The sequence below is a fragment of the Leptinotarsa decemlineata genome, unplaced genomic scaffold, assembly GCF_025532065.1.
Source record: "Leptinotarsa decemlineata unplaced genomic scaffold, Ldec_3_MD MMD2_P_RNA_scaffold_7, whole genome shotgun sequence".
Taxonomy (NCBI): Eukaryota; Metazoa; Arthropoda; class Insecta; order Coleoptera; family Chrysomelidae; genus Leptinotarsa; species Leptinotarsa decemlineata.
Window position 1 is genome coordinate 6,082,519 of NW_027412534.1, and position 12,471 is coordinate 6,094,989.

The 12,471-nt window shown below is 37.8% G+C and overlaps 1 protein-coding gene across 1 annotated transcript in view; it reads right to left on the reverse strand.

Moving 5' to 3' along the window:
- Positions 1-1,925: 1,925 nt before the first annotated feature.
- dpy (fibrillin-like protein dumpy) overlaps positions 1,926-12,471 on the reverse strand; it is a 225,421-nt gene continuing 214,875 nt past the window's right edge. The window contains 9 exon segments of the mRNA XM_074170270.1: positions 1,926-3,094; positions 3,149-3,329; positions 3,747-4,256; positions 4,316-4,548; positions 4,605-5,042; positions 5,095-7,389; positions 7,450-8,439; positions 8,499-8,894; positions 9,153-10,508. Coding sequence (XP_074026371.1) covers positions 2,856-3,094; positions 3,149-3,329; positions 3,747-4,256; positions 4,316-4,548; positions 4,605-5,042; positions 5,095-7,389; positions 7,450-8,439; positions 8,499-8,894; positions 9,153-10,508 — 6,638 coding nt within the window. The 3' untranslated portion in view covers positions 1,926-2,855.

The window sequence follows — 12,471 nt, forward strand, 5'->3', positions numbered from 1 at the left end:
CATGTGATGATTCAAATGACAGTGACCTGTAATAAGGCCTGTTAGACATCGTAGTCCATCCCTACTGCAGCCCAACAACTGTTTGGAATCAAACTTCGAAGCGTGAATAAACGCCTTGGTGTGAGCCAATCCTGGAAGATTCTGCCAGAAGTCCATAACTCTTCTTGCCATCCAGGTGTTAAGTGTTTGTTTGGCAAAGCCTAAAGCGATGCCAATGACAGGTTCTGGTCAAATTATTTGCTTGCTATTTGCTAATGCTGTTCCAACCAAAAATCATAGGATATACTGATTCGAGAAGGAACGCTTAACAAATGATGCACAGTGCCTTTAATTCGAAATATATCATTGGAAGCTTCATTTCGATAGAGATTCAAGTGCCCCAAATCTTTTAGGAAAGTTGGAAGAGCCCAGGATTTTTAGAAATGTGAGCCACGCACAACATCTTGAATCCATTGCGGAGCTGTTTACCAAAGAGGCTCTCAATATATGAACTCTTTGAAGAGGACGCAAGTTGCATATGTATCTGGGATGGAAAATCTCTTCAGTAGGTTGGTAGCAAAGGAGGCATCGGAGGAAAATCAAGTAATAACCATTCCAAGCAACCTGTTTAAAATCTGTTTCCGCTAACCAGCTGTCGCACCCCTACGAACGACAACCCTCAGAAGTAGAAACTTGTGCGAGATAAGGATTAACGAGGTCTTACCTTTTAACGTGTGATTCCTAACACGGGTTGGACGTGGTACCATACAATCTCAGCTGGCTCTCCATAATGTTACTTCTATTTCAGAATTGGTGACGTTAAGCAGAGCTGTGAAGTCTGAAGACCCAACAGTTTTCTCTACATATTACGAACTACAGAGGACTCCTAGAGCCTGCAGAAAGGCTTAAATATCTTCTCATGCATACACAAGAGCGACTCTGAAGCACCATACACGAGGTTCTGAATGGGTCCTAGGTAAGTTTGGATGAAACATTCTGGAGAATTTGTCTCAACCTTATCCTGACGATACTAAGAAATGCACTGTTGCTAACGGAAATAGCGATTAAAACTAATTAATATAGTTTACTAGTACTATGTTGCTGTATCGCTGCTATTCCAATGTTTTGACAGAATCAGAATGAACGAACTTAGGCGTGCGCACCGTTATAGAACAGTGCTTTAAAAAAATTGTTCTCCAGCGCCATCTAGTGGCGAGTTACAAAAAAATTGATAGCCTAAAAACCTTCTCTATGAAAAATTACTTACACATGTCAAGTTTCATCACGATCGGTTGAGCGATGTAGAAGTTTATCACTTAGCAACCAACCAACCAACCAACCAACCAACAAACATCCATTTTTATGTATTAGATTGTATGTTTTACAGAAACCGAAACACGTGTTTCTCTATACGATAGTTTCCTGAAGCGTAAACTAAAAATTACTTCTAAATTACAACCATTTTATACTCTTGGGTACAAAACCATTTTTTACTCTAGAGTATAAAATGGTTGTAATTTAGAAGTAACTTTTAGTTTACACTTGAGGAAGCTATCGTATAGCGAAACACGTGTAAATTACAGCCATGAAACACGTGGTTGTAATTTAGAAGTAACTTTTAGTTTAAGCTTGAGGAAGCTATTGTATAGCGAAACATGTGTTGCGGTTTTTGTAAAACCCTTTATAGTGAAAATCATACAATAAACTGTATTACATCAAGTATCGGCCAGTTCTATTCAATAGCGATTAAGTTTCAGGAAGTATTTTTCTCACAGTTGAATTGTAAGAAAACGTACAATTGTCCGAAATCTTAGTTGTTCCGTCTTTACCTGAACGGGCATAGATTTTTGGACCATAATATGCAATAGATCCGCGAGACATCTTGTATTGATTTTCTGTATAAAAAGTAATGATCTTAAAATATGGCTGTGAATGAAAACACGAAATATATTAAACAATATCCTTTATTAAAAAAGCGATTATCACATTTGACAATTTTGAGGAATCATCGTTAGAATGTACTATTACAAAAGACAAAGGACGGATAAACAAACGAATTATAGCAAAACGAAATCACATTGTTCAATGTCAGTAACTGCAACCAAATAAATATACAATGTTTTTGGTTGAGAACAGTTTACCTCGTCGAGGCCTACAAAAATATGAACTTATGTTACTAATATTAAACATTGACTAATTAATGACTGCTTCAATTGAATAAAATCAGTCGTCACCAAAATTATATTCTGGAGCATTGACTACACATTCATCAACTTTCATACACTTTATACAAGCTCATAAAATTTATAGTCTTATCTATCATTTCATATATCTTCCAGAGGCTGTGAAATAAAAATTTATCATATTTACAATAGATCGAACAAGTTTCAGCTAGCAACAGAATCAAGGGGCTTACAGAATCAATTATTGAGAAAGGTTTTGATTGAAACATTAGGAAGGCCACCACCATTTTCAATAGTTCCCTTGTCTTTATAAGATACTTATTAGAAACAGCCAGTGGAAAAGATTGAGAAAAATGTATACACACCATATCAGGCTGATAATGTAGAAATTATATGGGGGTACACATTTTTTAAAGTTTCATCTATATCATACTCACTACAGAGCCTGTAACATCAGTTGCTTACTTCTGGCAGTATAAAATTAGGTGAGTAGCACTGGACGGATTGAAAGAAGAACTGAGTTACAAAACATCTGAAATCAAATATACAAAAATGAACATCTACGTAAATTCGAGTATTTCTTTTGCTTCCAGCAAGTCGGTTTAAAATACTGCCTGTATATCATGTCATTATTGTGGTATCAATGAATACATTTGGAAGTTTAGAGGACTTATAAACTAAATTCGCAGTGTTTTAAGTGAGGTAGTCTGGGCTTGGCTCGGCCATTGGTTCTGGAGTCGTAAACAAAGGGTTAGGAAACTCTGGCGGATGTGGTAGTGGACCAGAGGCTTTAGGTCTGCGCCGATATGCCATAAGCCAACACGAAACTGCTACTGCAACAGCCACCAAAGCCAAAAGGGCAGTGATTATTATTGCTATGATGAATCCAATCATCGATACACATATGTCTTCCACTCTCTGAGCGTTTGCAGCTGAAAAAAAGTTGAGATTGGTAATATGCAAATACAAAATATATAATGATCAACCTGTTTGAGAATCTGGTAAACGCTCTTCTCGCCTCTCGAAAGTTAGAATTGCGTTAGACTCAATTGTGATTTCTTCCCTCAATTGCCCAGTCAATAAATCTCCTCCTATTGCTACATCTGTTTCATTATCTTCAATCGCTCTCTTACGCCTTCCAAATGCATTATATCCTCGACAGTTCACCTAAAAATTACTCAGTGAAGTAACAATAATTATAGATCAGCGAAAAACAGGATGTTTAATACACTTTTTGTTGACTATCTTAAAAATGATCAACATTCTATGATCTTCATTTCAATTCCTATCAATGAATTCATCACGAATTTCAGTTAGTTGGTATATTACTATTTAAAATTTTATCAAAATATTCAAAGAAGCACATTATTCTTCAATTTTCAACAAGCCTAGACTATTGGGAAAACACTTTTACCTCCCCAGAACAAAAATGATGTATCTTTCCAGATGAGGGAAACGTGTTTTTAATAAATTTATTTCACGCCAGAGGTTCTGAATTCAACTTATGAAAACCTAGACTATCAAAAAAAATTACGTATAATACGTTCAATAATAACATTCAATTTTTTCAATAAATTAACTTACCGGCTGACATTTTCCAAAACACACCCTTATATTACATTGGAATCTGATATTATCACTGCTTGGGAATTTGAAAGCATTGAAGCTGGCTAGTAAACTTTGAGTATCTGAATTATATTCCCACTCTCCAAAGATTGTTGCGTCGGTTGCACAACCATTTTCATCTGTAACCAAATACTCATTTTCTACGCTGTCTTCCATTGTCTTGGCTACGCAGCTTCTAGCAAAACCTCCGTAGATTGACCCTGGCTGGACGTCTACTTGTAACATCAGATTATCACCAATTTCCGCAGAATTGATTTCCTTTCCGGTTGGTGTAACGATTTTCATTAGGCAAGTTGGGGGTGGTCCTGTATTGGCAATAGTACCGGCGGTAGTTAACATCGATACGTTGAAACCAAGGGTAACATTTTGTTCTCCTGTTTGGTATACGCACTTGATATGATATGCTTGTGCTTTGTAAGTAACTAGTTTTGGATGTTTCTGAATCACTAACACGAAACTAGCTTCACCCTGAAACGAAAAGAAGCATTTAATATTAAACAAGTGATCACTAAAGACGACTTTCTTACATTAACATGTATCAGCCCGCAGTTTCCAAATTGTACTTTGAAATACTCAATTCGGTCACCAGACTCGATTGAAACTACCCTTCTACATTTTTCATCTTTGCTGTGACCTTTGACGTACAATATTCCGTTGAATCCAATTTCGGTTAATGTGATTTCAACTTGAACTCCATCTGATAGACAGCTAACTGTCAGTTCTGGCCTGGGGAAATCGGTTTTATAGTGGCTTGTATGATCTGAAAATTATTCAATTGAGATCATCAGGGTTGAGAGTGGTATGAAATTAACCTACCGCAATGAATATCTGGATTTCCACTATAACCAGTTATGCATTGACAGATTGCTTGATGATTAGTGGCATTACATAAGGCATTCACGCCACAGCGCTTTGTAGAACATGCGTTATCACATGTTTTAGTATTGGTGTTACAATATTGATGATCTAAGCAATCGTTATCACTATCACATTCTGGGCCAGTTTTTGGTATGCAATTTCCTTTGATATCCAAACGATATCCAAATTCAGTTGGACATACACAATTTCCGCGTTCGTCAATAATCAAACCTCTTTCCAAAGCACATACGCAACGACCTCTTTCGTCAATTTTCAGTCCCTTTTCTACAGGACAAGGGTGGCATTCATCGTTTTCATCCAATGCTGCATTAGGTGGACAAATACATTCACCATCAGGGGTCCTAATATATCCTTTGTCGATTCTGCATAGGGCTACTGAAAATATATAAAAATAATAGGAGGTTGAGACATATATAAATTTACTCACTCTTGTCACATTGAACTGCCGCATTGCCTTGGAATCCTGGAAGACACTGACAAATCATTGTTTTTATCGGAATTGTTTCAAGAAGTGTACATTTTGCGTTTACACCGCATGGTTCTGTGACGTTACAGGAATTCACGCATTCACCTCCAATACACGCGAACTGCGCTGGACAATCCAAATCTTTTCTGCATTTTTCTTCAACTTTGATGCATCCTAATTTTCCATCACTCAGAGTTCCTGGTGGGCAAATACATTCTACTACATGGTTGTATACTTTACATGTCGCTAGTCCTTCACATGGATTGGAGGTTGCACATGGTAATTCACATTTATTGTTAATACAAGCTCTGTTTCCAGGACAATCAGAATCAGTTCTACAACCGACCAAAACACATGATGTTCTTGGATTTCCTCGCAAACCAGGGGGACATTCACAAATAGCTCGATGGTTAAAACCGTAGCACTTCGCTTGTTCCCCACATGAAGTTCCATCTGCCGCACAAACTGGTGTGCACTGTCTGTTAATACAGCTGTGTTGTCCAGAACATTCATCATCACTTCTACAACCTATTCTTGTACATTCCAATTCTGGATTTCCATTGAAACCTTGCCTACAAGTGCATACAGGCTTATGATTTTTTATACGACATTCAGCGTTAGGCCCACAGTTGCATGGATTTTTACATATTCCGTTGAAACAAGCCTTATCAGTTGGACATTCTCCATCACTTACACATGCTCCTACAATTGTCACAGCGGTAACGGCATTGCAGGTACCACTGCCGCTACTAATATAACCTGGAGGACAGATACATATCATAGTTCTAACTGGAACAGAACCGATGACTTGACATTCAGATGGACGGTGGCAAGGTTCTAAGATTATGCATGGATCTTGGCACTTGTTATTCAAACACGCTAATCGAGATGGACACTCAATATCTTCCCTGCATTCGGGTTGAGGTTCCAGTTTACAGTCAACGTATGGGTTGCCAATTAATCCAGGAGGACATCTGCACACTGCCAGGTGGTTGTAAACTTTACACTCAGCGCGCGATGAGCATAAATTATCATAAACACATGGATTGATACACTGCGAATTTATGCACTGCCGATCAGTAGGACAATCGCTATTTGCATGACACTCAACAATCATGCACCTATCCAACGGATTTCCTCGATAACCACTGGAACATTGACATTCTGCCCGATTTTGGTACACAAAGCATTCAGCATTTATTCCACAGTTATCTTTCACTAAACATGGATTAATACAGTTTCCGTTGATACAAGCTTTTCCTGATCCGCACTCAGAGTCTACTCTGCATCCTACTGTGTGACAAGCAATATTTGGATTACCTTCAAAACCTTCTCTACAAGAACAAATGGCTCTATGATTTCGAATTTCGCAGTGAGAATTGGTACCACATTCACAAGGATTTCGGCATAATCGATTGATGCAAGCTTCACTATCTGAACAGTCGCCATCTGTGGTACAACCTGGAGGAATTGGTACGACTACTGCATGACACTCACCACTTTCAGAAGGTACCCAGCCTTCAGGACAAGTGCATATCATTGTCCGTACTGGTATTGTATCCAATACTGAGCATTGTGAATTTGGATGACATGGAGATAGACTATCACATGGATTAACACATTGATTTCGTATACAAGCCAATTTGCTAGGACAATCTGTATCAAATTCACATTCTGGTATATCTCCTTTTGATGGACCACTACAGAATGATAATGGATTACCCTCAGGAGCCTGTGGTGGACATCTGCAACCAGCAGCGTGATTTTGTGCATAACAAATGGCATTTTGTGCACATGGTGGATTGGCCACACTTGAGCAAGGATCAACACAGCGTTGTTGTAGACATGCTTTGTTGGATGGACAGTCAATATCGCCGCGACACTCTATACGTTCACATTTATCGAATGGATTGCCGTCATATCCAGTTCGACATTTGCAAGATGCTCTATGCTCATTTCCAAAGCACTCAGCATTTCTTGCACAAGGATCTCCTAGAATACATGGATTGACACACTGTCCATTGTAACATTGCTGATCATCGTTACAATCATTGTTTGCTTGACATTTTAGCTTGATACAGCCTGTTTGTGGATTTCCAGAATAACCAACCTGGCAATAACATATTGGATAATGATTTATAACTCTGCATTCGGCATTTGGTCCACAGTTACAAGGATTAACACACTTTTGATTAACACATGATTCACTTTGGGGACAATCTGAATTCGCTGCACATCCAAGAGTTGGTCCGATGGCTAAAATAAATGGAAAACCGAGTTACGCTAATGAAAATGTCATGGCCTAGTAGTACTTACGTGCAATACAATCAATTTGGGGGTTTCCTTCATAATCATTTGGGCATTTGCAAATCGCTGTGTGATTTTTCACAGAGCAGAACGCACTGCGAGCACATGGCTGCTCTTCTAAACAAGGATTCACACAATGATCGTTTTTACAAATCTTATCATATGTACAGTCATCGTTCGTATAACATTCTGGCGTCGTCACCACAAATGGACTATTTGGAATATTAGTGCATTCATATCGGGCATTTCCTGTATATTCTGGAGCACAAGAACAAATGGCTTGATGATCAACAGAGTTGCACAAGGCGTTTACTCCACATCTATCGATTTTGCATGCCTCTACACAAGTTCCGCTAACACATTTATCTCTGTAAGTGCAATCAGAATCTAAGCGACATTGTGATTCCATGTGAATAATGGCAACACATCGTCCCGAGATATCAACAATTGTATCTGGTGGACACTGGCACATGATCGTACGAAGCGGTGAAGTGTCTAATACACGACATTCCTGGTCGGGTGAGCAAACATTTTCCGTTGTGCAGGGATTCGAGCAACGATTATTAATACAAGCAAGTTGTGGAACACAGTCTGAATCTATTCGACATTCTATATCATTTAGTGGTGGAGTTGGCACGTTACATTCAATGTAGGGATTACCAGTTGATCCAATAGAACATTGACATTTTGGTTGATGTCCTCGTCCAATACAAGTTGCCGTTGAAGCACAAATTTCATCGTCACAGACAGGTCTACAAACTCGATTCAAACGATCACAAGCCTCATGATCAGCACAATCTTCATTATAATGACATATTCCAGTTATACAGGATATAAGAGGATCTCCTTGTGTTCCAAGAGGGCACTGACATTGCCCAATATGATTGAAAACAATACATTGTGCTCCTCGTCCACAGGTTTGTATATTACAAGGATTTAGGCAGTTTTTGTTGATGCAGGCTTTATCGTATGGACAATCTTGATCCGATTTACATTCAGCTGTAATAAGAGAAGAAGGGAAAAATGTTGAAGAATTCATATAATTATATACAACTTACGTTTGTAACATATGACTTGTGGGTTTCCTAACCAACCATCTGGACATATACAAGTTGGTCTATGGAAATTTGTTCTACATTCAGCTTGTGAACCGCATGGATTAGCCAAAGAGCATGGATCTTGACAACGTTCATTGATGCACGATTTATCATTAGAACATTCAGAATCAAATTTACATTCAGGCTCAATTACAGACGGTCGGTAACAATTCAGCAGAGGATCTCCTATCAATCCAGGTTGACATTTACAAACTGCTTTATGATCAGATGACTGGCATTCAGCAGTGGCAGCACATGGATTTCCAATAGCACATGGATTGATACATTTTCTATTAAGACACACATCACTGGAGGAACATTCTCTGTTGTCATTGCAACCAGGTTCTTTTTCTTGTGCTGAAATGATAAACTATTAGTCTGGTGTGTTCAACTATCTACTTGGTTATTTAAAATATGATACAAAGTGACAAATCACACTCATATAATTCTCGCTGATTAAAAATAGTTTTTGTAAGTGTTGCTGTTGAAAGGAATTATTATGGGAAATGTTGTAGAAAAACCCTGAAAAATGCAAGTGAAAACATTAATGAAAATTGTGAATGATAATTTTTTTTCGAAAAATACAATTAGTTGATTGAATAATTAACTGTTTACCTGGTTTACATTCGATGTCTGCATCTCCTATATATCCTGGTAGACACATGCAAGACATTGTCCTTAGTGGTAAGCTATCTACTACGATACATTCTGTATTTTTTCCACACGGCTTCGTTTCAAGACATGGGTTTTTACAATTCCCGTTGAAGCAGGCTAATCTACTTGGGCAATCTGCGTCCATTTTGCACTCAGGTTCTTTTACTATTTCTAGAATTTTGCACGAAGTCAGTGGATTTCCGGAATATCCAGGTGGACACGAGCATTGAGGTATATGATTCGTGACTGTGCATATTGCACCAAATCCGCAGGCGCATGGATCAGAACATCTTTCGTTTTTACAAGCTAGATTATATGAACATTCTTCGTCTTTAGAACATTCTGGACGCTCACATCTCACGAATGGGTCGCCTCTAAAAGTATCGGGACAGTAGCATCTAGCCTTATGATTAATATCAGCTCTGCATAAAGCATTTAAGCCGCAGAATGTGAAGGAACAAGGATCTACACAATTTCTATTGATACAGGCTTGAGATGGTCCACATTCAGAATCCGATCTACATCCAATTTCGAAACATGCATGTTGGGCATTTCCTGTGAAACCTTCTTTACAAATACAAACAGCCCTATGTAGTTGTGGACGACAATTTGCATTGCTACCACATATTCCGACGCTCGCTGAACAGGGGTCTTTGCAGACGTTATTGATACATGCTTTGTCATTTGTACACTCAGAGTCTTGGGTACACTCAACTTTCGGTTGTTCTTCAGCTAAGGCACTGCATTGAACTTCGGGAGATCCAATATAATTATATGGACACGAGCAGACTGCCTTATGATTAACCACCTGGCAAAGAGCGTTCAAACCACAAGCGTCTCTACAAGGATCTCGACATTTCTGTGAATAGCAAGCTTTATCGCGGGGACAATCTTGATTTATTATACATTCGGGATAAGTGCAAGTTGCTATGCCATTTACTACTCTACATTGACCATTTAAAGAGCATGGTGATGGATAGCAAGGATCTTTTGAATCTTCTTCGGGTTGTTCCCTACATAAGGTGAAAGGATCCCCAACTAATGGTGTTGGACAGCTACAGACGGGACTGTGGTTTATTACATTACAAACAGCTCCAAACCCGCAAACTCCCGGACAAGGGTCAACACACTTCGTATTTATGCAAGCTTTGTTTCTGTCACAATCAGCGCTTATTGTACATTCAGGTTTACAACCTCCTGCTGTAGGTGTTCCGAAAAAGCCAGGAATGCATTCACAAATTGCGTTTATTCCTGATTTTCGACAAATGGTGTTAAGTCCGCATGGAGATGGATTGCATGGATCTTTTGGTGGCTCTTCTACAAAAAAAACAATGAATTCTCACTAAGATTTTAAACTAATTTAGACAGCATATTTCATTGAGAGACAGTAGATCTGAGAAATTTTTGAAAATTCAAGAAAATCACAATATTTATTTATTTACTAGTCCTGTGGAAATATGCATTTATGGACAGTTAATACAGAAAAAGAAAATCGTGAAAACTTTCAATGAAGTTACTTATCAAGAGTAAAACATGATTACAAAAATAGCCTCTTATTCTGGCTCATAAATGTTGCAAAATCATCAATATCAAATGGTTACAATGAATGTTTTGTTCGTTTTTAAAAATGGATAAACAGTAATTTAAGGACATGTAATGGCAAGGTTATTTTTAGTTAAGACATTAAACACGTTGCATATTTATCCGTTCACGAGTTTTCAAATGTTTAATAATTTCTGGTATATAATAACATCATATAGTATCATTATTTTTTATGGTCGTAAAGTACCAGCCTGTGTACCACATAAAGTTTTAAATGCTTCTCACTGTTGCCTTTTGAAAATTTAATATTTCTATCAAAAGTATTTGACCCGACAATAACCCCAGAGTGACACTCCATAAAATATAAGTTGATGAAACATAGAGTAGGTAAAACATGATCTGATATATGATAGATTTTTTTTAGGAGAGCTACAACTGTCAGTTTGTTGTTGAGAGCGGGTCTTTGAAGAACTGGTTTCATGAGTTAATGGATTCAAAAAGCTATTCCAGATTTCAAGTGTGCCTCTATTACAGCGTAAAATGAAATTTTTGTTATAGAATTTCAATTCCTTGCTTTTTAAATGTTTAATGGGATGTAACTACCAAATTTTAAACATCTGTTAACGAAGAAGACTTCTAGTCTAGTAACTTGGTACAATCTGTACTATCAATGAATGCATTCTGCAAGAACAAATCATCCAGTATGCATTCAAAAGAAATCATATTCGTTTTACTGATATTGAAAGCTAGAATTGTCCACAACAGAATACATCCAACAAGTCGTCAAGTCGTTCACATACACAACAAAGATGAGTCAAAGAAAAAATGGCACATGCCTTGAAAGCCTCTTGGAGAGAGTCGCAGTGTAAACGACAACAAATTTCTGATGGTGGTAATGAACTATTTGTCTATATAAGGTGAAAACACCTTACCCCTTGCCTCTCATGTATACCTACGGCTTTGTAGGTAGATACGTGTCCGATTTATTCAAAATTATTGTATTCAGTCACAGTACAGAAAGCGGCAGACTATTCTGTTTCAGAACTTTCAAAAGCATTATAAAATAGAACAATGTATTTACAAAATAATATTTTCTGAAACTCAAAATAAATTTATATGAACATTAAAATCTTTGGAAGTTGTAACCTAATTAAACTATTATATTATAATTTCATAACTAACAAGATTATCAACACATCTTAATGAATATGTGTTGATTGATAAAATTCAAGTTTAATACCACGTTTACACTCAGCCCAATTAGACAGGGAAGTGAGAAGTGATCAGCGCGAGAATGTCAACGGGTCCCTCGCGCTGCCACTGTTCATGCTGTTGCCATTGCCCAGTGCTCCCTTGATTGTCGGTTTTTCTGACGGAAGTCAAAGGACTGGCAGCGCGAATAGAAGTGAGTGTTTATATTCAGTCGTCTTGCTAGTTCAGTTGTTGATGTAACAGCGTTTGTTTACATTTGGTAACCTGTTGTGATTTTTGTAAAATGCCAACTTCTCCGCCGCCACCTGAGTAGAGTTATGAGAAAATAATGAAATTTTTGGAACTTAATGCAATTGAGCGGTGATATGGGGTCCAATGAATAAAAATCACAAGTTGAAACGGCATTTTTTCAAATTGGATTCTCTTCAAAACACTTAATAATTGTACATACTCATCAAACATATGTCCGCCATTGCTGTCAGCAGAGAAGTAAAGGCATAATGTAAACACACACTAGCACCGACGC